The sequence below is a fragment of the Serinus canaria genome, chromosome 7, assembly GCF_022539315.1.
Source record: "Serinus canaria isolate serCan28SL12 chromosome 7, serCan2020, whole genome shotgun sequence".
NCBI lineage: Eukaryota > Metazoa > Chordata > Aves > Passeriformes > Fringillidae > Serinus > Serinus canaria.
In genome coordinates, this window is record NC_066321.1 from 8,685,479 (window position 1) to 8,711,201 (window position 25,723).

Sequence of the window (25,723 nt, forward strand, 5' to 3'; positions counted from 1 at the left end):
TGAAGCTCCCAACAAAGGCACCTTTTCCTTTCCTGTTGCTTTCCCCCCATGTGCTGATGCTGGAAGTTTCACACCCCAGCTTATCACTTCCTAGCAGGAGATTGAGCAAGCTCAGGCACACGTGGCTGTCACAGGCAAGCAGGAGTCACCAGAAGGGAATGGAGGTTTTTTGCAGAGCTGTACTGAGCAGACAGGAGCTATGCTGTCACATCAGTACTCAGGGAAGTTGCACAAAAGGACAGCAAAGGGACATCAGAACAGAGGGCAAGAGATGAAGGAAGGAAATTCAAGGGGAAAAGTCATGACTTCAGGTCTCTGAAGCACCCAGTGTCACCACAGCAATTACTGGAGATTATTTGAACAGCAGAGATGGCTGCTGCTCTCTAGGGACAGCAGAAAATTGAGAGGCAAGGGAAGGAGCCCGGAGAGAGAGGAGGCTGGAGCATTTTCAGGGTCTGAGCTTTAAAGCCTAGCACTGCACACATGTTTTACAGTTGCTTTGAGTTAATTCTGTATGGAAATATGCTGTCAGGGATGGTTTCAAGTCTGTGTGTAAAGCTGCTCACACACATGTTTGCTCTCCACATTCATTGAGTAAGGGGCACGGGGTGGTTACAGGTTAATGGATTTTCAAGCTGAAGTGTTTGCCAGTAGCATTCAGGACATGGGAATTTGTGCCAGAAAGCTTATCAGAGACAAACCATCCCGTGGCATCCTTCAGTGGAAGCCCAGGTATCAGCTCCTTAATATGTTTACCCTGAGATAAATCCAGAGTAACACATTGATGTGCAGGCAATTAATTGGGATGTGCCCCAGTGCAAGGACAATACTCAATAATAAACCTCTTTAAGAATGTCCTTCTGAACAATGTGCTGACTACCTGACTGGTTTAATATCTAAAAATACCATGACCCTGAGCCTCACATAATCCCAGAGACTTTCCTGAAAAAACACCAGGGCAAGTTAACAACCTCCTTGCCTGGCTGGGTTGGTTGTGGGGCAGACAGGACCACAAGACCACCTGCAGCATCATTTAATATGGTTAATAGCTGCCTAGCAAATTAAAAATGAACCTTGAATTTTAAAAGCCCAGGAGATGGAGGAAAGTGGGAATGTGGCTGCACTGTGAGCTGGGCTTAGAGAAATCTCTTTGGCCTTGTGGAAAGCATGTGATGAACCAAAGCATTCCAGAAAAGAGGAGCCTTAGGCAGCAGCTGATCTCTCTCCACAGAACTGAGCTGCTAAATGCAGAGCAGCCCTGGGAGATGCCTCCCTGCAGGGGTGATTGTGCTGCTTGCAGCAGACCATAACCAGACCTAACCCACCCTCCATGTGATTGGTTTTGTGATGCCTCATTACCCACCCTGTTTCTTAGCCTGCCTCATCCAGTCCTTGGGATCAGCTCTTACCTGACTAAGGGACAACTGCCTTTGAGGTGAGGAGGAAGATGTTGTACAAGGACCTTGAAAACAAACTTGCCTGTCAGGCACACTGGCCTTGCAGAACATATTTTTCGGCTCTGAGGGTGGCCTGCTAGCCAAGCCTGACTATTTCACTGTGCTGCAGAGGCTGCCCTGGTATTAATTCACCTCAAAGAGCAGGTTGAAGTCATTAAAATATTTTGCAGGTGGTTCCTTGAATTCATGGTGCAGCTGGATCCAGCCTAAAGGAGGAAAAAAAAAAGGAAAGGAGGAGAAGAGGCAAGTTCTGATGAAACACAAATTAACATAACTCATGGAAGGGAAAGAAAATCTGTTTTCAATCTCTACAACAAAGCCAAGCAACACATCAAGCTAGAAAGGAGAAATGTCAGCCAGGCAGTGCTGGGGGTTTTATTGCTTTAGCACAAGTGCTTCTCCACAGTCCCAGAAGAACCCAGGTGCTACTGCAGCAGCCAGACCCCCCGAGCACAGGTCTGGCCATGCAGGGATGGGGGGAGCTTCACAACAAGGCCTCTGCTTCCACATGGGTTCAGACTCAAGGTTTGTTTTAATGCCTTGGCATTGGAACTGGTGTTTTGGCCTCAGTCTCTCCTCCACAAAGAAAATCTCCATTTAATGCACCATTTCTTACCCTTAGAGCTGGATGCACTTTTTTTCAGGAGATGCTGACCAGGGCTGAGCTGGGCAGTCCGTGGGACGCTCACAAGGGAGATCCCAGATGTGGTATCTCCCTCCATGCTCTACTGGTGGGCAGATCACCCACAACCTGCCTTGGCATCCCCTGGATTCAGCAGTGCCTGCTGATGTCCATGGGCACCAGAGTCCTGACTCCTTCCTTAGGGAGAACAAGGAATTTTAGGATAAACACTGTCACACTGAGAGCTCTGCTGGGTCTGACAGGCATGGAGGCATCATTCCCCACAGCAGCCCAACACAGTATGGTGCTGTGCCTCGGGCTTGGGGCTAAGCCAGTGTTGCTAACACAGATGTTTTTTGGCTATTGGTGGGCAGAGCTTGTACAAAACTGAGCCTGGGAGCAGGCTGGGGTTGGGTAAGAGATTGGGAAGGGACACAGCCAGGGTTGTGACCCAAACCGAGCCCAGGGATGTTCTGCACAGTATGATGTCAAACTCAGAGATTAGAAGTTCAGGGGGGAAGGAGGAAGGGGACAGGTTTGTGGTTTGTGTGTTTTTCAGCCCAAAAAGCCATCATGCATGCTGAGGCCCCAATTCCCAAAAGCAGTTGCTGATCTGTCTGCTCATGGGAAGAAGAGAATGAGTTCCTCTTTCTGCTTTGCTTGCAAGTGCATCTTTTGCTTTCCCTATTAAACTGTCATTATATCAACTCACAAGTCTTCTCACCTTCCATTTTCTCCCCATTCTTTGCAAAAGAGGACTGAGACAACATTTGGGTGGCTGTTTGGCTGATGGCTGGAGTAAATCCACCACAAGAACTGGTATGTCAAAATTCATCAAACTTGTTCTTTGCAAAAAGACAAAAGACTGAAAAATCAGGTAAAATAGGGGATAAAAAGAACCAAGGTAGTCTGCTAGCAAGGTTGTGATGAAGCAGTTGTACAGCTCTTGTCATTGCTGGCTTTGGACATGCATGGGTGGACATGCACGGAATGTGTCACAGATCAAACCACAATTACTTGTTTTTTTCTGTGGGAGAGCAGTGTGGTCTGTGGCAGGATTACTTTGTGATGTTTTGAAGTCCATCTGCAGAAACATGGGTGCAGATATCAGGATAAGGGGTAGACTGTCACCTTTCCTGGCTGCAGCCCTCACTTCAGTCTAGAGGCAACAGCAGAAATGGTGAAGGTTCCTCCACCAACCTACCCAGTGTTGGGCCTGTTTATGCCATACACTTCCTTGGAGAGGAGTGAAAGTCTCCTGGATGCTGCACATTTATGCCTAAGACAGTCTGCAATCAAATAGATGAGCTTGGAAAAATTACATCTTGTGGGTAAATAGAGAAACACTTCTGAGCTAGGATATCTTCTCATGCAGGGAAAAAAAAAAAAAGTCTTTAAAGAAGCACAACTTCATTTTTTTCAGGATAAATGGCTATCCTGAGGAGGCTGACATCTGCCCAAGCTCTCTGGCAGAATCACTGTTGGGAGGCTGTTGATATGTTCAGCTATTGCCAGGCTGGAGTTCAGTGTTGCATCCCTTTGCTTTGCCATGAGCTCTTGGGGTTGGCAAATGCCTGCAGAGGACAGCAGTGATGGAAGATGAGAAAGGTAGTGGGCATGGCCAGGGACTTTTTTGCTCCACCAGCCACTTCCAGGCCACTTCCTTTTCCCAGCACCAGCAGCTCCCCCAGGCCCGTGACTTTGAGGCAGCTGTGGTCAGTTTATAAAACTTGGTTCACATGTTGGTGCACATTTAGCGTGAGAACATGAGGAGCACCGTCTGTATGAATCTAGGAAGGAAAGGGATGAGCTGTAGGACTACAGGCTCTTCTTTGAGTGTCAGGGGAGGCAGGATGAGCAGCAGGAGGAGATGGACCAGAGCTTCTCACAGACAGCCTGAAGGGTAAGGCTGAGGGCCCAGCATACGTGTCCCATAATGTCCCATAATCTGTTATTCTATAAATAACCCCATTGCTTCAGCAAAACATCAACCTAGGGAGACTGCCCTGAATCAGCAGTTTCTTTTCTTTTTTCCTTTCCTGATTGCAAAATCAGACTCGACCTATTGCTGCAGTCAGTGATGGTACAGTGAGAAATGAAAGGCAGCAGAAAGCAGGACAGGAGCACAAGGCAGAGGCTGAGCCAGCATGTTGGGACATGGTCTCTGGCACCAGGGCGTGGTCCAGACCCTCGTGCACTGGGAAATCTGCTGCCTGTTTGCAGAGGCTGACATCCAGATAGAAATGCACCACAACCTCCCAGGCAGCTAAATGCCCAACTGAGCAATGAGAAGGTGGCAGCTTGCAGAGCTGCATGAGGCTGCATCAAATAGATATAAAGGTTTCACCAGCTGGGTAGGCAACTGCAGCTCATGACTTTCCCACCAAAAGTGGAGGATTGGACTTCAAAACCCAAAACACTGCAGTTCAGGACTGTCAAATTAATGGAATCTACTCCTGCTTTTACACCCAGCTGGGCCACTGAGAGTGTCAGGGCCACAGCCTGACCATGAACCACGTGAAAACTTATCCAGGCTTCTTTCTCAGGGAAGGAGGACACAAAGATCTCATTGAACCTTTTGTCTTTAGGCAGGCTTTTGAGAACTACATCTGCCAGCTTATTTTTAATACTTTGAAATAAAATGGATTCGACTAGAAGTATTATTAAAAGCCTCTCTGCTGTAAATCTGCTCTCTGCATGCACCTGAATCACATCCATCCCTATAAACATCCACTTGGCAGCACAAACACAGTTGTTCCCAGCTCATCACCCAGCAAGAGTAGATGGTTCCAGGCCTGTGCAGAGTGGTCAGCTGAACCACCAGAACCATCAGAAATGTGCTGGATATGAGCCCTTACTCCAGTGAGGAGGGGATGCCGTGATGGGAGATGTTGCATAGGCATTTACTGTGGCTCAGCTGATTGGTGGTAACCTATAGAGCCCCCCTAACTCAAGGGGATATCTGAGACCTTCACAAGGAAGCAAATTATCCCAATTCCTACACAGAGTGTAGCAGAATGTTTAAAAATGGAGGATTCCTCTTCCTCCCTCCTGGGGACAAACCAGGTCACAGCTGCACAAGCACTTTTGAAAGGAGAACACAGAAGCAGATTCAAAAATCCCCACATATTTGTAGTCCAAGGCTTTCAGAGACTTGTACATCAGGTACAGAACAGAGGGCTTCACTCTGCACTGTCAGGGTGTGGATCTCCAGCTCGCCCCTGCCTGAAGCTCTGCCACACTCCATTCCATGGCCAAGCAGGGCAGTGAGGAGCCAGGGATGGACACAGCCCCAGGGCTGGACCCAGACCTGCAGCCCAGGACCAGGTGTGACAGTGACAGCCTTGCACCTCGGAGAGGTCAGGACGTGGTGCTGGCAGCATGGATGAGGAGGGCTTTGTCCAGCTCCTACCGACAGCTCCTGCCTCTGGGCCTGGGTGAGTCACTTTGCTTTGCAAAAGTCAAACCTAAAGCAAATGGAGATGTCAGAATGCCAAATGCCAGGGGGAGTTTGGCAGGATGAAGGCATTGAAATGGTGAAGAGGTAGGAATTGTATCCATGGGTGTGAAAAACTCATCAGGGAGGAAGCAGGAGCTGGAGAGAGTTTTTCAAGGAGGCTGCAAGTGCCTCTTCTCCATCATCCCAAACCCATTTGGGTTTCAGCATCCCCCATCCCACCATCATTCACTTGTCTTTACAACTTCTCCTGATCCTTTCCCTCCTTGCACTTGAGTCACACACAGCCACCAAGGTGTCACCGTGGTGCACATTACTGGGAGCTTCACTGTGACCAAGTCCTCAGCCTCCCCTCCCAGGAGAGTGATGGCCAAGCTAACACTGGACATGGAATCTTCTTGGCTACCTGAGGAGGATTACTTCTGTTAGAAACAAAATGTCCATCTCATGCCTAACTCTGCCACAACACAGAGATGCTGAATAGCTCCAGGTTGAAGATCCTTCAGGATCCTGGAAGGCTCCCTGGACTCCAGCTGAGCACATGAGAGCAGCTCAGCATCTTAGCTGTGGGATTTTTTGAGGAACTGTTCAAATTACCACATCAGAGTTCTCAGCAGTCTATAAAAGCTGAGCAGATAGGAAATGCATATCAGAAAACATATCAAATCAGGAGGCAGAGAGGAAGTACCTCCCATTCTCAATTGTCCATGGCTTTGGGATAGCCACAAGAAATTTGTCATGAAAATTACAGACAAACACGGAGAAGACAGAAATTCAAGTGATATGAACTCTTTCAGTGTTTCAGAAAAGATTGGGTTTGCCTCACCTGCTATCACAACCTTTCAGATAAGTGGTAAGATTTGTTTTTGTTTAATGGATTTATATGGATTTTATCTGGTCTAAAACAATACATAAAAATGAAATATTGTATATTAAATGCTCTTTGCAGTGATTTTGCAAGTAAATTAACTGCCATTTAAAAGTAGAATTATGTCAAACTATCCTTTCTAGCCAAAAGCTGATGCTGAGCATCAGAAAAAAATCAGTTATTTTCCTGTCTTAGAAAATGTCTAATTTTCTTGAGTAAGACTTTCATGTGTAATAGTTAAGATACTAAAATCACCAGACTCAATAAAAAATGTAAGTTTATGAATTTTCAGCTGAATATAAAAGCTTCATTGCTGACTAAGCCATTCTATTGTAAAACCAATTAAAATATTGTACTCTTTTAAAACTAAGACTTTAAACTCCTGATTACATTACTTTGAAAAAAAGGAAAAACCTCAATTGAGGGTCACTTAATGAATGTCTGATGTAGTTACCAATGCTTCTGAAATACTTTTTTTCTCCCTGAAGGCCAAAATTCAACAAAGCCATTTATTTCCTTTACACTTGCTGGTAATGATTGATTTTACATCTTATGACTTGTTTCAATTTGTTCTGCAGTTCAGTTTATTATTGATTTTTCATTTGTTTTGATGCATACATGCATCACTGTTGGAACCACACGTATGCAGTGCTCTGGCTGGAGAAGGGATTGCTTTGGGCAGCCCTCTGAATGGCAGCCTGGGACAAGTAAAAATGATGGAAATGGGGAGTTTATTGGTGCAGAGAGGGGGAAATCACCACACTCACACTGGATTAAGTCTTGATGGAGCTGAGCTGGTTAAATTAGCTCAGGAAAAGGCGGCCAAGATTGCAAAGCCTGGGGCAGAGGAAAGCAGCTCCACACCTCTGGAAAGCACTGTGGCCAAGCCTGGAGAGGCTGCAGGCACGCAGAGCTTGTAGGGGAGAAATGTGGGAGAGTGTCTACCCTGCCTCTCTTGGTTTTAGAGCCTCGGAGCCAGAAAAGGGCATCCACATGCTGTACTCGGACAGCCCTCAGCATCTACCTGCTGCTGCTGACGGCCGGCCAGGGGCTGCTGATGTACAAAGGTAACGCCACAGCCTCGCCGTGGGCTGGGCATCAAAGGAGAGCTCTGCTGGGAGCTGCCGGGGGCAAGTGGGAATGAGCACACGGGTCTGACACCTCCGAGGGAGCGGAGAGGCTCCCCCGCCCTCCGCCGGGCCCAGCAGCGGCTGCAGGGACGATTCCCCAGCCCCGGGCGTGTGCTTTGCATTCGCAAAAGCGCTCCCAGCTGCGCTCCCGGCACATGAAAACCATCTTCCCGGGTCAGACAGGGGTGGTCTTTATCCCCCGGTGTCCCCCCCAGGTGCTGGGAACTGCTCTGCCAAACACCCATTTCGCAGCCAGAGCGGGCAGTGAATATTCACTGCATGGGCTTTTTGTTTCCTCAGTGTTTAAGATGCAGAGAGAGATACTGAAACTTCAAGAGCAAAATGCCTCCTACACAGAAGAGATTCTGCAGCGCTTCTCTGCCAACCATCTGGCCTTGTCGAGAAGCTCTGCTTGGAAGGGCTTTCTCATGGGACAAGAAGAAAACTGGAGGAGAAGCTTAGAAGAGGAAATCACCATAATTAAAAGCAACAATGCAAACCTGATGATGAGGATGAACAACATGACCCTGGTTGCAGGTATGGCTCTCCATGCTGGCTCTGCAGTGGGGAGACCTGGCTCCTCTGCATCCCTAGTGGGGCTGAAAACCCAGTTTAGTTTAACTAGGGCAAGATTCAATCTCCCTGTCACTTAGTTATGTCCCCATGCTCAGGATGGGAGTCACCTCCAGACCAGGGAGCACCTATAGGAGCTGGAGCACTGCCCTGTGCAAGCCCCCAGATCCCTTTGCAGCTGCAGATGCAGTTCTGGGCTCCTCTTCCCTCCTGTGACTTGTAGATTTGGACTCTAGGTCCCTCCAGAAGGGTTGTGTCTCCAGCTCACACCTCAATCCCACACTGCTGTGCTCCTCACTGACTGCTGAAAAATACCCATTAAATATTTATTTCAGGGCCTCCTGGACGAAAAGGAGATCCTGGTGTGCCAGGTATGTTGGTAACCGAGCCACAACTTCTCCTCTTTTCCTCTTCTTCTTTATTTCATCCAAGAGACCTTAAGTGAGGATTTGGGATTTCAGTCTCCAGACCCTACCCAGTGTGCAGACACCCAACACCCTGGTCATGAGGAGACCTGCTGTAAAAGCAGGTGTAAAGCCTGTGTGGAGGCTTTTCACTGATCCTCCAGGAGCCTTGGCTAGCCCACATGCTCCCACAGAGGTCCACGCCCACCCTGTCCCTAGGAAAGCACTGGCATAGACCCAGGAATGAGCTGGGTGCAAGTTCTGCCCTCCACAGCCAGGCACAAGCTGCTGCCCTGGGTGCCTGGGTGTTTGGGTAGAACTGCCCCTGCCACAGGAGATGAATATCTCCCAACTGTGAGGATGCAGCAGGTCCTGATCTAACACTGGCTCCACTCTGAGCAGAGGTTGGGCCAGGCAACAGTTTCCATGATCCTGTGATGATGATCTAAGATGCAACCCCTGTTAGATCAGGCCTGTAACTCATCCATCCTTACTTCTTGGCTACACTGATGAGATTTTCTGAAGGGAAAAAAAAATTTAAAATTGTGTTTTCATATGTTCCTGGCTGCACTTAGGACGTTGAAAGAGCACCTCCTGCCAAGCAGTGTTATTACACATCAGAGCCCAATTGTTCAGTGCATTTCATGAAAGATCTCCCCAATGGTCCCCATGAGCTGGGCTTGGCAGGAAGACAAGCTGGCCCCTGCCCAGCTGAGCACTCAGCTGAGCTCCAAGGACTTTACTCAAGTGGTTGTTCTGGTCCCTGCCAGCTGAAGATTGGCCTCACTGGTGACTGAAATTGTGTGAGCAAAGGATGATTAAAAATTTGTCTCTTCTTCTTAGCCATTACTGTGAATAGATGATGTGTGCCAGCTGATATATGTATTTTACATCCCAGGGTTACAGGGACCACCAGGGACAAAGGGAGACCAAGGTAAGGCTTTTTTGACACCTGAATTACTTCTGTGGATGAACATAAAGTAGCTTTATGGATGATTTTATGAGCAATCTCATCCTCAGCCGAGGTATAAGTGAGTAAGAATGTCATTGGAGCTGAAGGAAATAAGCCTATGTAAAGCTAATGTGAGAAAAAGCAAAACTTTGCTGGAAAAAAAAAATCTTATTTTAAAAGTCAGTGTGCAACAGCCACTGGGGGCCAATTTCCTACTGTCACCAGCACCACTCTCAAGTGCACAGAGAGTGGAGTTTGGCTCGGGCTCACAGCTGTGGTGGGTGTCCTGCTGCTGGCACTGACTACACATGGCACCCCAGGAAGCATCAGAAAAGTGGTGTTGTCCTTGCAGGCACACGTGGACCCCAGGGGGAGAAGGGGAGCAAAGGAGCTCCTGGTCCTGCTGGCCCAAGTGGTGGCCCAGGAGTGAAAGGAGAAAAAGGAGAGATGGGGCTTGCAGGTAAGACTTCTTCACTATCTTAATATTTTTAATGTTCTCGCACATATTTCTCCTTAAACTCATTCTACATAAAACACCAGAAGAAGTTTTCATAGGTCAGTATTCATAAAAAATCCAAGCAGCCCTGAGCATGGTTTGCCAGTCAGTGAGGGAGCTGGATAAACAGGACACTTGACCTGATCTGAAGGGGTTTAATTTCATGTCATGCTTCAGCAAATCTCTAAAGGAGGGCTGGGGCAAAGGGCCACGCAAAATGTTGATTCTGCACCAAGGAAGTCTCTTTGCAGAGTGACCTGTGTCTAATGAAAGCCACAGATATTCAATTATCAGCCTGTCCTAGATTAAAGCAGTGATGTTTGCAGTAGGATTTCTATGGTATAAAATAATACAATATAATTTATATGCACAAGCATGTGGGTATTAATCCTCATTTTAGTGGAACCTCTTTCTGAGAGCTTTACGAGCATTTTACATAAGCCTGGCTTTGCACACGTGAAGTAGAAGAGCTATGCCACGTGTTTGTCCCATGTAGCATGAATTATGGATAGCTGTTCCTCAGGGGTCTCACATGGGCTGAAAGCAGGAGAAGAAAAGGAAGCAGGTGATGTGTGTGGTGCAGAGGAGGGAGGACAGTTGGACAGGTTGGTAAGAGCTTCCTCAGATCTTCCATCTGATCCTGAATGCCCCAATGCTCTCATTAGCACAGGATGCTCCAGGAGAGAAGAGTCATTGCAAGAGGAATACCAAAAGGCAAGGACTTTGGGATAATTCTAGAGCAGAAAGATGAAGGAGAAGTCCTCAAATGAGGCACTTTCAAGTAATTTAGCTCCTTTGGAGCATGCTGATCTCCTGTTCAGAGAAGACAAGGCTAAGGGGAGATGACAGAACTCTCTGGAAGAGCAGGAATGGAATGTGCTGCTCTGTATCTCCACTGTGTCTGGCAGAAGGGAAGCATTCAGATGCAGTAAGGGATATTTAAATAGAGGAGAAAACATTGCAGTAGGAGGGATTGTTTGGGGAATAGATTGGAGAGGTGTCATGGCACCACTGCAAGTCTTAAACAGCAGGCCAGACAAACATCTGGCCAGGGGAGGCTGACAGAGCCAGAGGTGGATCAGGCAGGCCAGCTCTGTCCTCCTCCAGCTTTATGGTGACAATGTCACTGAATGGCACATGCAGGTGTGAGGCCAAACCTTGCTGCTGGTGTGGCCAGACAGAGGTGTTCCACAGGCTGCAGAGACAACAAATCTGGGGTTTTTTTTTGAATTTACATGTGTGTGCTGTGCTCTTTGATAGGTCCCCAAGGACAGAAAGGTGACATGGGTGAGAAGGGATTCCAGGGATTCATGGGTCCTAAGGGTGAGCCTGGATTCCCAGGAGTGCCAGGTTACCAGGGTAAGTGCAGAGGGCACAGTGGGACAGGGTGCAGGGCTGCCCCACCAAGGGGCTGGGCTGAGCCTGCTCTGCACTGATGCCAGGGTGTCATTACAGGGAGCCCGGGCAATCCTGGACCTCCTGGGCAGAAAGGAGAGGCAGGTAAGCTGTGCAGAAGGTGCAATTTCTTGTGGAGGCATAAGGCTGATCTCTTTAATGTGGTGTTTCATGACAAGGAAAGCTGCAGCTGCTCTAGATCCCAGCATGGGTAAGAGAAGATGATGATTAGATGCAGAAACCATGCCAACATTTCAATGTCATCCAAACTCATCCAGCAGCCTTGGCTGTCTCTTCTGGGCCCCACTCACTGTGCAGGAGACTGAGAGGGAAAGAAGAGCCATGGCCTCCTTCTTGGTACCCGTGCTCACAGGGGCAGAAACTGGCTGCTCTTTTGGGAAGAACTTGTGCATTTCAGGGCTGGCAGTCAGGCAGGACCTGGTTCCATGCAGCCCTTCACTCCAGATCACCCCTGACTGCATTGCTAAGATTAGCACTGCCAGGATTGCAATTTGGAGACAGTCAGTGTTTGTTTTGCCTTCACAGGCTCAGCTCAGTGTGCAAGGGCTGGTGATTGAGCTCTCTGCCTTTTGACCTCCTTCATGTGTTGTGTGACATTTCATATTGTGCTGCTTTCACTCAACCTCAAGGTGCAGCTGGACAACCTGGACCTCCTGGGAGTCCTGGCCCTGAAGGCAGACCTGGTCAGAAAGGGGAGAAGGGGGACCAGGGTCCCAAAGGTAGCCCAGGTACAGCCCTGCTCAAACCTGTAACTCATTGACCTCCTACTCTGGCCTCACTTTGTGTGATGAGTTCACCCTTACTGATTTCTCTTTGATTTTAGGAGCACAAGGCATTGCTGGACTCAAAGGTGTACAGGGAGAACAAGGAATAGCAGGTAAAGGAGAATAAAACAGCTTTTGGGTCAACAACACACATCATGCAGACACCAGAAAGGGAGCTGCACCACCAAGACCAGACCTCCTGAGCTTTCTTCTTGGACTCCCAGTGCATCCCAGAATGCCATGGCACTCCTGGGGCTCTGCCAGGCTGCTGGGGGCTGACTGGTTGGTTCTTCCATCTGTAATATGTGTGAGGGGTGATGAGGCCTGGATTTTGGTATAAATTGAAAATGCACCAACAAAGAAGCAGTTAAGGATGAACTTCAGGAGAAGTTGTTTCTCCACTGCCTGTATTTTCTTGTTTGGCATGGTCTGCACCAATTGTGACATGAAATAAGACCCCTGATTCAGAAATAGATGCTTATAGTGTAGACACCAAAACTAGATGAGTTAAAATCAATTGTAAATACTGCTTTGCATAAGCTTTTATAAATGTATAAACATCAGTCTTATAAATGTTTGTTTGTTTGTTTTTATGACCTTAGGACCTCCAGGGCAAAAGGGAGCAAAGGGAGACCAGGGCCTAGCAGGTAAACTCTTACAGCATGATTTACTCTGATACAAAGATGATGATACAAAGAACTTCAGGTGCCACATTCCACTGTTGTGCATCAATGTGAAATGTCATGTTTGTCATGTCCTTTCCCTGGGAAGGGACCAAGACAATGACTTTTTGCTTTCCACCCAGGCACCCCAGGCCCAGTTGGTCAAAAAGGAGCCAAGGGGGATTATGGCCCTAAGGGTCTGAAAGGAGAACCAGGACTAAAAGGAGCCAAAGGAGAGATTGGATTTACTGGTAAGGCTCTTTGCCAAGGACTGTGGAGCTGATGGCACGTTTGGGGTTGGGACTGCAGATCAGCCTTCCTAGCAAAGGCATGTGCAGGGTGTCAGCTGTACACCCTGGGAGGTGTGTTAAAATGCATGCAAGTACACAGAGGCATTAGATTTTCTCAAATCCCTGATTTCACAGAAAGCTGGAACAACACACGTTCCTCTTTGCTTTGTTCAGAGACATCAGAGACACCCTGTGCCTGGGATAAATCCCATGTAAACATGGCACTCAGGAACATGCAATACTGAAGCTATTGGAAACACTTGACAGTGAGGCTATTTAACTACACCTTGCTAACTGTAGGACACAAAAGTTGCTCAAAAAGGCCAACACTACAGCTACTCGCCATCCTTAAGCCCCCTCCCTTCCCATCACAGAATGTTTCAAAAAAACATAAGACTTGTAATAAAAAAAAAACTAAAATAAAAAAGCAAACAGTTGTTACAATAGCCCATGGGAAGCAAACAGGGCTCCAGATGTTTTTTTCTTTTAGTTGTTCACACAGAATCCTCAGAAATAAAATAAACTAGATTCTGTGTGGGGGTGCTCCATGCACTCCTCCCCTGGAGCTTTGCAGCTGGAAGATGGAAGAAGTGTAACTGGGCTGGCTCCATGCTCTGGGTGCATCCCATCTCCTGGTCCCCAGAAGGAGTCAGCAATGAGTGTTTTCTGGAGGTAGCTCTGGGGAAAGAGCTCTCTGGGTTCTTTCAAACACCCCTACCCTCAAGACAAAGATGCTCCACAGAAATGCGGAGGACTACTGAGAGCACCTTTCTGCTCTCCCTGAAGATCAAATCCCAGGATGCAGGTCTTCCTGCAAGTACTTTGGGAGATACCATGCCTGCTTCTGGAGATCCCAAAGCCTATCAGAGAAGTCATTTCACAGGTAACAGTGGGAATGAGATACATTTCCCACAAGTGAATGAATATATGGGATTTTGAAAGCGGCCCTTTTCTTGGGTCACACGTTGGGAATATTTTGCTGGATGTTATCCTACTTTTCCTGCCATGTTTCTTTTACATGCCCTTGGTCACTTCAGGGTGTTCATTTTCTACAAGGGGAGGAATCTGGACTTCTCTAACCCACACAAGTATTAAGAACTAGATAATAACCAGATTTTTCCACAAGCAACTGTCAAAAGTTTGCTTTTCTAATTTGAAACAGGTTCCTCAGGACTGAAAGGGAGCAAAGGAGAAAAAGGAGAAGGTACTGGACTTTTACTTCTTCTCTCACTTGCCTTCAGGTATCAGAGCTACCTGAGATCAGGATCAAAAACATGCTGGTTAGCCCACAGCACAGCTAACAGAGCCAAGGAGTCTGTGCTCTGAGCTGCAGCCTGGTGTCTCCAAATACAGGGGGGCTCTTGAATTGTTTGGATTTGAGCCACCAGAAACCTCTGGTCCCATCCTGGAGATGGGAACATCCGTCTGGTTTGGTGGTCACTGCTTCTGTCTGTCAATCTTTTTCCTTGCACCTGTATGACCCATAGAGTTTTCTTCTCCTCTGAATTCTCAGCTGGCCCTGGCAATTATGTACGGATCGTGGGAGGACAGAGGAGGGGCCGTGTGGAAATCTTCCACAGAGGGTCCTGGGGAACCATCTGTGACGACGGCTGGTCCACGCGAGAGGCCGGTGTCGTCTGCCGCATGCTGGGATTCAGCCGGGCCGTCTCCTTCTTCACAGCCCCACCAGGTGAGTGCACAGCAGCTCACACCCCTCCAGGCCTGGCATGGGGGTTACACACACAGAAAGCACCACAGCAAGGCCACCTGCCCCAGCAGCCAGCAATCTCCTCGTTCCTCTTGGGGTGAGGCAGCTGCATGTCAAGTGATGCTTGAACTGTGCCCAAATGCTTGATTTCCAACAAACCAACCACACAACCCAACACACACCCACTGTCCACAGGGCAATCTTTAGGAAAAAAGGCATATTCCTCTCTCTCCCATCCCATCCAACAGTCTTTTGTTTGTTTAATCTTCCAAAGGTACCGGACAAATTTGGCTTGATGATGTGAGTTGCACTGGGAGTGAAATTTCAATTACAGACTGTAGCAAGCGCACCTGGGGTGAAAACAACTGCAGCCACAGTGAGGATGTTGGGGTGGAGTGTGCTTGATGGGACACCGAGTCTGTCCTGGGAGCTGCTGCTGCCTCTGCTCTCCATGGAGCTCTTCTTCATGATGTAAACTCAATTTCATCAGGCTGTGCTTCTGTGCCTCTTTACCAGGTCATAGAAATATTAACAAAGAAAGTTGAATTTTTCACAAATCAATAACAGTTGCAAGACCCACAGGTAACCTGAAACATCCCAGCTGTCACAAAGCAATTGGAGCTCAGGCATGTGAGCCAGTTCACAGCTTTTCCAGCTACCTGACATCAGCTCATCTGCAGGAGCTCACACGTGTGTGACCTCTAAGTCCACAGGGGAGGGGATGGTCCACATCAGCTTAGTGCAGTAAGAGAATAGGATCAGTGTGCAGAAACCTGCACTTACTGCAGCTGAGCTGGATAGTCCATCTTCATCATGCTACAGTTGTAAACCTGAGCTTAAAACCCCCAGAGAAGTGCATACACCCAAGACAGCAGATGCTCAAAAATCATCAGATGATCTCTCTGGCATGCAAATATAAATATTGAACAGAAACTATGCTGGTCACCTATTAAAGTGCAAAAATAAGTGCCTGGGATCTAGGTGCCACACTACCCTGCTTTAGCACAGCACTTGTTTTTGACCTTAGCTAAGTCCTTTGCCTTCTCTGTTGGCGTTTCCTAACCTGTCTCCAGGAGCAATGCCCCTTACTTATCTGGTGTATAAAGCTAAGCTTTTCATGCCTTTAGATGTTAGATGCTCCAGGAAAGCAAAATGATGACAAATAAAAAAATATAGCAAAGCATGAATAAGCTATCAATTGGTGCTAAATATAAATAAATAAATAAATAAATAAGTGAATAAATGCTCGAATATATAAAGAATTAAAATTATACACACACACACACCTGTAGATTAGGGAGAAAATATTGAACTGGGCTTTCCTGTATCCCAAGCGATTGGTGCAATTTACTTTGGATAAATAAAGGTGCCCCTGCACGGACAAGCGCCGGACCCATCCCGCCGGGATGCGGTGGGACCTGCGGGCTGAGCCGCGGGCACGGACCCATCAGCGCCTCCCGGTACCCTGCCCGTCCCCGCAGCGGAGCCGCTGCTCCAAATGCTCCTTCCCGGCACTAAGGGGAGCTCAAGGGCCGCCGCCGCTCCGCGAAGGCGCTGCGGAGAGCCGCGGCATCGGCCCCGAGGCTGCCCCGGCCCCGCTCCCCGCTGCCTTCCCCCGCGGACAGCCGGGCATCCTGCGCATCCCTCTCTGCTCCGCTCCCCTCAGACCCCGGCACAGGAGCGACACCGACCTGCTGGAGCGAGCCAGAGGGGATGGAGCACCTCTCCTAGGAAGACAGGCTGAGAGAGTCGAGGCTGTCCAACGTGGAGAAGAGTGAGCTCTTAGAGCACTTTCCAAGTACCTGCAGGAGAGCTGGAGAGGGATTTTTGTCAAGGGCATGTAGTGATAGGACAAGGGGGAATGGCTTTAAACTAAAAGAGATTAGGTGTAGATTATCTGTCAGGGGAAAATTCTTTACTGGGAGGGTGGTGAGCCACTGGCACAGGCTGCCCACAGCACCCGTGGATGCCCCATCCCTGGAAGGGCTCAAGGCCATATTGGATGGGGCTTTGAACATCCTGGACTAGTAAAAGTTGTCCCTGCCCAGGGATTTGAAATTAGATGACCTTTAAGATCTTTTCCAAGTCAAAACATTCCATGATTCTATGATCCCAGGAGTGGGAGGGCAGTGGCAGCCACAAAGGCCTGGAGATACATCCAGAGGGTGCCTGTGATGTCCCACCTGTGTCACAGGAAAGGACTAAAATGTGTTTTATCCCGTGGAACAGCTGACAGCACAAACAGTGAGAAAAAAACCTGAGAGTGGGGTGCTTGGTTTGAGGGAATGAGGCAGGCTGTGGTGGTTTCAGTCCTCAGTAACTGCAGCAGGGATCAATCAGTTATCCAATAAAGGGATTTTGCAAAATAAGAGCAGGTGGGTTTAGGTCTCTGTGATGCAGCCCCTTGTACCTGATGGTTTGTCAGAGACTGCTGGGCAGCTGTGACCCTTGTACAGGTCTTGCTCCCCACTCAATAGCCAGAAACACAATTTTTAAGGCAAACCCTCAGATTTTACCAGCAGTGTCCCCTTGGAGGGACAGAGGAGGGACAGCTGCACAGCTCATGCCCTGTGGGGACAGGACACAAGTGCCAGCAGTGGCATTTGGAGCCTGAAGCTCAGCACTGGGATCCCTGTGCAGCAGGTTTGGAGGGCTCTCGTGCCCCACATGTTCACTTCTCCAGCCTAGGAGAAGGTCCACTGGAGCAGGAAGAGTGCCACAAGTCCCCTTGGGATGGTTGGTGAGCAACAAAAAATCCTCGGGTGGCCCTGAGGTTTGTAGGTTGGTTTGTAGGGCCACACCCCCTCCCTCCCAAATGCCCAACTCCAGCTGTTCCACCCCAGCTTCAGTCTCCCAAGCATCCTGCACTGCTCTGAAAGAGCTGCCTGTGACAGCTAACAAGAAGTGGCACAGCTTTGCTTATCATTCATGCCCAGCACCAATTAAAAAGACTTAGTTAAGCAAAATGCAATTACACTGTCATGGATAAAAGGGATACAATTAATTAAAATGGAACACTTTCCCTTAGGAATGATGTTATTTCCAGATGCTCCCATCCCTGCCCCTGACCATCTTGCTGGCTCACATGTATTTATGAGGTAAGTTAGCAATGACCCTTGAGGACACAAATCTTTTCTGGAGCCCTAAAACAGCATTTCCAAGGTATCTGACACTACCTTTCAAAGAAGAAGAACATTTCAGAGAGGCTTTCTCCTTTTGGGGAGAAAACTGAGCCTTCTGTCATCTCTGAAGGAATGGGGAACAGCCAGACACTGTGGGATATGTATGTGGCTGGAAGGGTTTTCCAAAATTCACAGGGAAGCAACTGAAGTGAGGTTTCCCATCTCAAGCCCCACAGGAAGGGAGAGAAGCTGAAGAGCAAAATGTATCCCAGCTAAAAGCCAGTTCTCCAGGGTTCCAAGTCCATGAAGTTTATGCTGAATGCATCATAACACACCTCCTTAGCAACATTATTGATGGTTCCAGCTGCAGAGGTAAAAAAGGCAATTTAATGTGTTTAAGACATTGTATTAAAATATGCAATAAAGGAATTAGTTTTCTCTATTATATTAATATGACAGACAGGTAACCACTTTTACACACATGCAGGCTACATCTAAAGCTTAAACTTATCAATTCATATATAGGACACTAATTGTATTTTCATCCCTCTCTTCTGAAGTCTTCTGATGTTTTAGATCACATCACCACAAATCTGCCAGCACATTTCCTCATTTTTTCTGTTAAACATCACAGTGGAGGGCAGCATCTGGCCTCAAAACCCTAAGACTTTTTTTTCTGTCTCACTTGGTGTCAGAACTGGTCAGGTTTTGCTTGGTTAACTCTTCCCATCAGCATGGTCCAGAAAAGGCCCAACCAAGCCCCCAGTGCAGTGCACAAGCCCAAGCTCCAAGTGTTTCTGATCCTGCAGAGGAGCCAGTTTGGCTCTCACAGGTGCTGGCACAACCATGCACTGATGCAGGCAGCTGCTCTGTTGATTTTAACCCAAAGTGCTTAAACAAACTGTTAATGGTAGCTCCAAGAGATTATCCATTTATTTCAGTATTTGTCTTTTTCAAATGTGACCTAAAATCTATAAGTAATTAGTTATTGTACAAGCCACGGTATTGCAAAATGCTTCCCTTCATTTTTTATTCCGACTCTGAACTATAACTCCAAAATCATTCTAGTCACACCAGCCTTCAAAGGTCTAAATGGGGAGGAAGGGGGGCTAACTCCTTAGTATCTTTGAGATTTACAAGAATATTTGAGGATTTTCTGGGGATTCGGTGTGAGATGAAAAAAAAAAAGAGTTTTGCAGGCAAGCAGTGAAACTTATGCTTCCAGTTCAAAAGGAAAGACACATCCAGACAGAGAAAGATATAAATGCTAAAATGCTAAATAAACATTGCTATTCAACAACAGACTTTGTCTTTTGAGTCCTAGGTTAAAATTACTTCACAGGGACTATAAACACTCCTTTTTACTCTCCTTTGTTGGAACTAAATGAATTTTAACCACAGAGGTTCCAGAGTAAAGAAGAATTGCCTCCTAAAACTCCTCCTAAGTCACCTAAATACCCCAGCAGAGGAAGGCAGGAAAGGACTTTGGGAGCAGTTAAATGAGGTGAATAAGAAAATAGTATACAAATTGCATTTATTCTGGGTCTGCTTGTGATGTTTTGTATAAATGCTAACAAATAAGTGGTGCTGTGAAGGTGCTGGTTCCACACCATCAGGGTATCAGCAGAAAAAGAAGCACAATTCTGCAATGACCTTGCCTTAGGAAATCCCAGTGGAGTCAAGGGATTCAGAGTGCTTTCAGGCTCAGGCCATAAATCACTCAAGATATGAATTACTGCCTTATTAGAGCAGATTCATAACTGTAATTCTAGATAAATACACAATTAGTGTGATCTCCTCTGATAACATGCCAACAAGAAAAAAAAAAAGTCACCTCCTACTAAGCAGAGTAACTATTCAAAGGAGCTGCAACAAACTTTCACAGATGTTGAAGCCAGCAGGATCACTGTAATAATCCCATCTGATCTTCTGCATGGTGCAGGGCAGAAAAACTCCCCCAGGGATTTCTACATCATTTGGAAAATACAGCTTGTTTTCTAGGAAGGTGCCTTACCTTGGTTGAAAGTTTTCTGAAAGCAGAGAAAGCTTTGTATTCCTTAAGAAACCACCTCATCCTTGCCTTATTAATTAATGTGCCAGCTCTCTCCCAGTGACTCCACTCCTAACCTGTGCTGGGACACCTGGGGTCCTTGAGCCACTGAGTGTTGTTGCCTGAAATCTGCTCAGACAAGGCTTAAGAGACAAAATAAGTTTTCCTTAGCACAATTAACTTTACCTGGCTGGGACAAGCCCACAACCAGGTTTTGGAGGAGCTGCTTACAGTTCCAAGCAAGCAGCACAGCTCTAAAAAGATGCTAATGCCCTTGCCAGAGTTTAGAGAAATGAGGAATGTGCAGCACATGCCAAGATCAAGCCAGAGGTGACCTTGATAGTTTTACTTCTGCTCAGCATTGAAAGGGTATTTCTGGAAGGCTTTTGCCATAATAACTGTGGCTCACAGGAACACTGGGACTCTGCTTTTGCTCTGATTTTAAAGGAGATGTTTGACTTTACAGATAGAAGGAGCTCCTTGGGAGTAGAAGGCTCTCAGCACACTTCTGAGGCCCTCAAACTCTTTTCTGGGTGGAAATGAGATCAAACTAAACTAAAGTGGCACTGTTTGCATGAGTAACAACTAATCCAAATCACCCAGGGCTGCGAGATGAGGATCCCAGGGCTAAAAAGAACAGGGGTGTTTTTTTCCACACATGGGTAAAGATTGTTGACTCAACTTGCAGGGCTATAAAATTTCTCCAGTAACAAGCAGGGACAGACTCCTACAGCAATGCTGCAGGGAAGGGAAATACCCTGTCTCTGAAAATCCACTTATTTCAACCAGACTGTAAGAGCTGCACAAGACTATAAATGGATCTGGCTGTGGTTAAGGGGTAGATGAGAGAAGGAAGAACACCTTTTGCTTCTCCCTTGTTTTTACTTCAAAACAGTAAGATTAAGAGTGGGGAAGTCCCCTGCTTCCAGTTTATTTGCTTTAGAAATCTTTTTGAGTGCCCCAGTGCAATCTGGCATGAAGAGGGCAGAAGCAGCTCTTTTCTGGACACAGTGATCTGGCACACTCTGACTTTACACATCACAGACTGGGAAATGTGAAAAAAGTCACTTTTTCAACATTTTCTTTTTGTTGCTCCCGGATGCACAGTGCCACTTCCCATTACTGGCCAGCATGTCAGCTGTGACCTGCTGGGGGAGACATGCTGTGACCCTGTGGGACAGGCTCAGCACACTGAGGATGTGAGGGTAAAATGTACAGTCCTCAGTAAACATGTGGGGCCCAGCTCAGTGAGGGGTCCTGAGCCATGAGACTTCAGCAAAAGGCCTCCAAGCATCACCCAGCACGGGAGATGAAGCAGAGAGTTGTGACCTAGGTCACATCTGCAGCTGGTATAAATCAACATCGCTCTGAAGATAACTGGGGAAATACATGGATTTGTTCCTGCTGATAATTCAGCCCTATTTTGATAATTTCTTTTATTTTGCCCAGCTCTCTAAAACACTCCTTAGCTCCTGGTGAGTCTACTCTTGGGCTTGCTGGTGGGTTGTGTGTGCTGCCCAGCAGCCTGGGAGGAAGGTGAGAGACACGGCAGCAATAGTGAGTCCTTCCTCAAACACCTGGGCAACCAAGAAAAGCATACCTAAGGCTAGGAATCCTGACGTTTTCTAGTGCAGAAAACAGTAGGGACTCTTTCTAAAATGGTTATTTAAACAAGGCATTCTAAATCGAGCTGCACTGATTATTAGAAAGCACAGTAATTTTCAATCACATGCCACAAAGGCATTATAAAACTGCTGACAACAGCATTTCATCAACGCCTCTGGTTCCAGCTTTCTCCCACCTTGACACTTCTGCAGTTTAACCCTAATTATTGCTGCTTGCCCTGTTATGATGGATGTAGTCCCAAGCCATCCTTCTTCTCTGTGCCATTAAGCTCTCAAGGATCCTGATTCCTTCACTTAATGTGAAGTGATGAAATGGATTCTGGCAACAGAGATGCAAAGTCAGAAAGCTAAAATTCTGTTGAAGTATAAGCACAGAAGTGAGTTGTGTAGAGCTTTCATCCAAATTACTTTAAAGAGACATATTTCATAGAATCATAGAATATCCTTATGTTGGAAGAGACCCACAGGGCTCATCAAAGTCCAGCTGCTGGCCCTGCACAGGACCACCCCAAGGTTCATACCATATGTCTGAGAGCATTATCCGAGTGCTTCTTGAGCTCTGACAGGCCTGGTGCTTCCAGAACCCAAGCACCCTCTGGGAAAAGAGCCTTTTCCCAATATCCAACCTAAGCCCCTCTGACACAGTTTCATGTCACTCCCTCAGGTCCTGTCACTGGTCACCACAAAGCAGAGATCAGTGCCTGCCCCTCCTCTTTCCCTCACAATGCTCTCTTGTGATGAGATCTCCCCTCAGCCTCCTCCTCTCCAGGCTGAACAGACCAAGTGACCTCAGCTGCTTCTCATATGGCTTCCCCTCAAGGCCCTTCACCATCCTTGTTGCCCTCCTTTGGATACTCTCTAACAGTTCAATATCTTCCTTAGATCCTGGTGCCCACATTTGGAGAGGAGAAACTCCTTCCCCAGTATAGAAGGGCTTGCTCACAGTTAACAGCAAATACCACAGCCTATCTAATGAAGTATATGTGGATCCCTTCCCTATCTATTGAAGTATTTGTGAGTCCCTTCCTTTATCTTTGGAGAGTAGTTTTAGTTTTTCCCTTCTATTCAGTTGTACATCTTCTGCTCTTTAGCTCTAACTGTTCCAAGATGTTCATCTGATATGAATTTACAAACCAGATGATAGCCATCATTTTCACATTAGGGAGGAAAACTCATGTACTGTTTCAAAGGCTTTAACTCTTAATCTGTTTTCAGGCCTGTATGTACTGCTCTGTTCATATTTCTGACATTTAGTTTCCAAATACTCAACCTTTTTCAAACAAGACCATGGCAGCTGGCAGTATCTGAAAACACTGATACCGTTAATCAGCAAAAGTCTTGTTGAATTGAAAGAAACCCAAACTCGTCTGTCTTGCATGACAAACAACTAATGCAATGTTGACACATTGAGGCATGGAGCAGAGAGCAGGCCTCTAAGGCCTTTAAGTTTGGTTAAGACAGAAAATATTTTAATCACAGCTGAGAAAAGAAGAGATCATTGTCAGGTTTGGATAGGCTCAGTCAGGTGCTCAGCTGGTGTAAATAATCTCAACTCTGTTTGACCTCTGTGAGGTCAAAAACATTTATACTCACAGTTATTTTTCCTGAATGAGGTGAACATGTAAAATCCCTTACTGAGTCATTTTTAGCAAGCTTGAGCGCTACAATTCTCCCAAAAATTGGGAGGAATGAGCAGTCTGAAAGAGGACCACCCAAGTTATTGTAAGCTGTCAAGGGTAAAAAGGCTGCAAATCAAAGAATATTATGTTCTTCTTCATTAAAAGTATAGATGAAGTGGATATAGCTGAAAGTGGACATAGACACTTTTCTTCCTTCGTGTTCTTGATGCAGCAGAAGAGAGTTTGTCCTGGCAGCAGCATTTCAGGTAAACTGGAATAAGTCATATGTGTAAATACTGGGTCTGAGCCATCCCATCTGTCCTTTGAGAGTTGCTGAGAGAGTTACCTGGCATGGAAAGTAGAGAAGCCTAGATGAGAGGAACATCCATTTCAAAATGGAAAAGAAAGTCTAAACTGACCCCATAGTAAAGAGCAGAAATGCAGGGAACCTCCAACAGAACATCAAAATACCACATTATTATGAAAACAAAGTGATATTTTCAGGGAGTTAGAGATTAGAAATTAGAGTTTGGGCTTCAGAAGTATTTGGAACCACAATCAAGTCAAATTTGAGGAAAAAAGAAACTTCACATTGTCACTGAAACTACGGGAAAAACAAAAACTGTCCAAGAACATTTTTAGTGTTAAAGAATCAAGGCATTACTTTATTCTGTCCAGGATGTGCAACAGAAATCATTTCACCCACACAGAGCCCGGGCTGTCAGAGAAAATCATTAAATGACACATGAATTTTACCAGATTTTTCAGATACTTGTAGAGTCAAAGCCCAGAGAAACTCATTGGTTCAATGTTCATTGGTCCCAAGTTACACAGTTCTTAGTGTTTGGTTTCCTGCTGGTTATCAATCTTCAGTGTTAATTAGGTTCTCATTCTTGGTTCTCTCATCTCTCTTTTCCCAGACCAGGTGTCTCTGACCTTGCCAGGGGTTAAGTTTGGAGCTGATGGTCATTATCTTTTGTGTATCTTCTGTGCTACTCCCAGTCTGTTGAGATGTTAAGCTCATCAGCCTTGAGTGATGAAACAGTCTTTTGAAAAGAAACTTAAAATTCCTTTTGCCCAGGGGCAAAGGCAAACATAACCCCTGACTAAATTTATATGAAAAAATTTTTGAACTTGGTATCTTTTCCAACAATATCAAGTCTAAAAAAATCTTGGCACAGCAAATATAAGAACTGGAGCAGTAAGAGACTCTTTTTACGAGCCTAAAGAAAAAACAAAAACTTGAGATTGAGCCAAAATGCTTTTTTTTCCCTTACCAAAACTAAAAGCAAAAATATTACCATTTCTAGGGAAAGTAAGTGTTAAAGATTTTACGAAGTTTGCATATAATCAATCCACAGTAATTTAGAGGTGGTCCCAACAGTGAGGAAAGCAACCTTATCTATCCCAGGCAGAAGTGGCCAAAAAGAGGAGTTCAGCTCACCCAGCTCTGTGTTTGTGTCACACTGAAACCAATTTAATCCTAATGTCCCCGTACCCATTCTGCCAATAAGCACTTCTGAGCATCCCAGCTAATTTCTAGAAACTTTGTCAATGGTAACCATCTGTCATTGGGAAAACACTAGAAGGGGGATTAGTGACAGACTGGCAGGGAATACTGGAAAACTGGCAATATATTTCACTGAATACAGATGTAAACACAATGAGGACATTGTTTTGAAATTAAAGGAAGAGCAGGAAATTTTGCAGTGTTCTCCTCAGCTGGTTTGTTGGGGATTTTTTTTTACCCTTGCCACATCAGTGGGAAAAAAAGGCAAGTGAAAAGACTAATAATAGGGCATAAATGTAAAATTTTGGGGAGTTTCCCCTGGGGTCTGCTATCCCTCCCTTACTGCTCAATTGCCACCATTACTGCACGTGAGGTGCATGCTTATGCAGCTGCTGAATGAATGCACAGATGCATCTCTGTTATCCTTAGAAGCATGAACTGCTTTTTCTAACAAATACATTGCCTGGTGCTCAAACACACCTAACGAGCTCCTTCTGCCTTGTTTGTTGGAATACAGCACCTTCTGCTAAGACTAAGATAAAACAGAAAGAGCACAGAAACCTCCTGGAAAAGTTAAATGGGGGGACTTAATTGCCTCAGCAGTTCTGCTTCCAAAATTAGAGGGGAAAATGTTTTACAGATGAGAAGATTTTAAAGTGCGCCAATCACAATGAGAGATTCCTGTTTGAAATGCTGATGGTCAAGACATCTCCAATGCCATGTTCATTGCAGAAGGGGAAAATATTCAGAGAACTGCCAAAAATGTCATACAGGGAGGGAACCTCTCCCCAGACCTTGTCTGCAGTAATAAGAATTTGCTGGCACTTCTGAAGGCAGATGTATCTTCTGCTGAAAAAAGTCTTTCCCATTCCCTCAGTGAAGGAAGACACGCTCCGTGGCTGGTGTGAATCCATATACTGCTGCTGCTCTAGCATCAAAACGTCATTAAAAATCACAGCCTGATAGGCATTGCTGCAGCAGGAGAAGTCTCTGGCAAG

The 25,723-nt window shown here is 46.3% G+C and overlaps 1 protein-coding gene across 1 annotated transcript; it reads left to right on the top strand.

Moving 5' to 3' along the window:
* Nucleotides 1–6,180: 6,180 nt before the first annotated feature.
* On the top strand, nt 6,181–15,982 carry MARCO (macrophage receptor with collagenous structure). The gene is made up of 15 exons (XM_009087805.4): nt 6,181–6,389; nt 7,370–7,471; nt 7,835–8,071; nt 8,443–8,478; nt 9,410–9,445; nt 9,816–9,923; nt 11,220–11,318; nt 11,415–11,459; nt 12,005–12,103; nt 12,199–12,252; nt 12,742–12,786; nt 12,945–13,052; nt 14,254–14,295; nt 14,605–14,781; nt 15,074–15,982. Exons 1-15 carry the CDS (start codon nt 6,275–6,277, stop codon nt 15,202–15,204), a joined length of 1,434 nt encoding a protein of 477 aa, XP_009086053.2. The 5' UTR covers nt 6,181–6,274; the 3' UTR covers nt 15,205–15,982.
* The last annotated feature ends 9,741 nt before the right edge of the window (nt 15,983–25,723 follow it).

Excerpts from the sequence above, each read along its gene's own strand:
- MARCO (XM_009087805.4), top strand. The coding sequence starts at position 6,275 with ATGAAAATTACAGACAAACACGGAGAAGACAGAAATTCAAGTGATATG. Across the intron at positions 7,472-7,834 it reads GGGGCTGCTGATGTACAAAG|TGTTTAAGATGCAGAGAGAG; the intron begins GTAACGCCACAG and ends TTGTTTCCTCAG. Across the intron at positions 8,479-9,409 it reads AGGAGATCCTGGTGTGCCAG|GGTTACAGGGACCACCAGGG; the intron begins GTATGTTGGTAA and ends TTTACATCCCAG.